This window comes from Plasmodium gaboni, chromosome 11 (assembly GCF_001602025.1).
Source record: "Plasmodium gaboni strain SY75 chromosome 11, whole genome shotgun sequence".
Classification (NCBI taxonomy): Eukaryota; Apicomplexa; class Aconoidasida; order Haemosporida; family Plasmodiidae; genus Plasmodium; species Plasmodium gaboni.
In genome coordinates, this window is record NC_031491.1 from 932194 (window position 1) to 934032 (window position 1839).

The 1839-nt window shown below is 14.0% G+C and overlaps 1 protein-coding gene across 1 annotated transcript; it reads left to right on the forward strand.

Moving 5' to 3' along the window:
* Window positions 1–1120: 1120 nt before the first annotated feature.
* PGSY75_1128200 (putative multiprotein bridging factor type 1) lies at window positions 1121–1531 on the forward strand (the record flags this gene model as incomplete). The annotated part of the gene is made up of 1 exon (XM_018786402.1): window positions 1121–1531. One exon carries the CDS (start codon window positions 1121–1123, stop codon window positions 1529–1531), a length of 411 nt encoding a protein of 136 aa, XP_018641197.1.
* Between the last annotated feature and the right edge of the window lie 308 nt (window positions 1532–1839).

The following is a 1839-nucleotide window of genomic DNA, read 5'->3' on the forward strand; positions in this document are numbered from 1 at the left end:
AAATAAAATTTTCATTAATTCGTCTATCTGAAATATATAAATGTTATTATATATTTCTTCTTTCGAAAAGAATCTTATCTCTTAAAAATATTTATTCTATATATATATATATATATATATATATATATATATATATATATATAGAAGATACATATATTTTTTTGAATAAGCAATAACAAATTATTTATATTATGATAATGTTATATTCTTACAATACGTAAAAAATTAAAATGTGTTATACATATTGGTATATATAGTTATATATTAATTATAAATATAAAAATATATTATATATATATATATATATTTTTATTTATTTAAACGTAATTTCCTTATTTTATTTTATATATATTATCTTTTATTTTGTTTTAATTTTATTAATGTACTTATTTTATTTTATAGTAAATTTTTACTTTTTTATTTTTAAAAACATAAAAAAAAAAAAATATATATATATATATACATACAAATTTATATTCGTAAAATATTATAATTTTATTTGTTCCTCTTAAATGAAAATATAGGATTGTCATTTATAAAAAATATTTATTTTCTTGTGTAAAGATAAAAATATATACTTAAAAAATATATATATATTATATATATATAATATAACATATTAATATATGTACGTATTTTTATTGATATATAATATATATGTATAAATTATTAGGGTACATAAAAAAATATATATTTTTTTTTTAAGTATTATTAAATGAAGAAGATATTATATATATATATATATATATAAAATTACAAATTGGAATATATAAAATATTTTTTTTTTTTTTTTTTTTTTTTTAAAATATATTTATATAATTTATGTTCTTTTAATAATTTAAATATTAAAAAATATAAACTTTTTGTAAAAGATATTAAATAATATAAATAATTGTATAAAATTGTAAAAAGGATATTATATATATATATACTTAAAATATAATTATATATTTATAAGTGTTTAATATAAGTATTTAATTATATTTTACTTTAAACATTTTTATTTTATAATATTTATTTAAGTTCACCTATTTATTATTATTAACAATATATATTTTTTTATTTATTTATTTTATTTATTTATTATTATTATTATTTTTTTTTTTTTTTGTTATTATCAATGGATCACCAAGATCTGAAACCTGTTATATGGCACAAAACAGAAAAGAAGACTAAGCCAAAAGATATTCACGAAGCGAGAAAATTAGGTATTGATGTAGAAGTAGAAAAGAAATATTTTGGTGGAAAAAATAAATCAAGCAAAGGAAATTTAATAATAGAAAATAAAGCAAAAATTGAACAAGAAACTGAGAATTTTAAAATTGATAGAGTTACACCAGCTTTTTCTAGAGCTTTACAACAAGCAAGAATTAATAAAAAATTAACGCAAGCACAATTAGCTAGACTTGTTAATGAAAGTGAATCTGTTATTAAGGAATACGAAAATGGAAAAGCAATACCAAATAATGTTATTATTCAGAAACTTAATAAAGTCTTAGGGGTCAATTTACCTTCTCCCAAGAAAAAATAAAGAAGAAAAAAAAAAAAAAAAAAAAAAAAAAAATTATTTTTTGTTAAAATTATTAAGTTAAATATCAGTTTGTAAATAATACATAATAATTATCTGTTTATAAAAATGTTCACCCAATCTATACATATAAAAATAAATATTTTTTAATTTATTATAAATAAATAAATATATATATTATCAGAAAAGGTTCACCTTTTTAAAAATAGAAAAAAATGGAAACGCAAACGTATGTTTATACATATAATTTTATTATTTATTTATTTTTTTTTTTTTATGTATATATATTTAATTTATTTATTTGCTTTTTT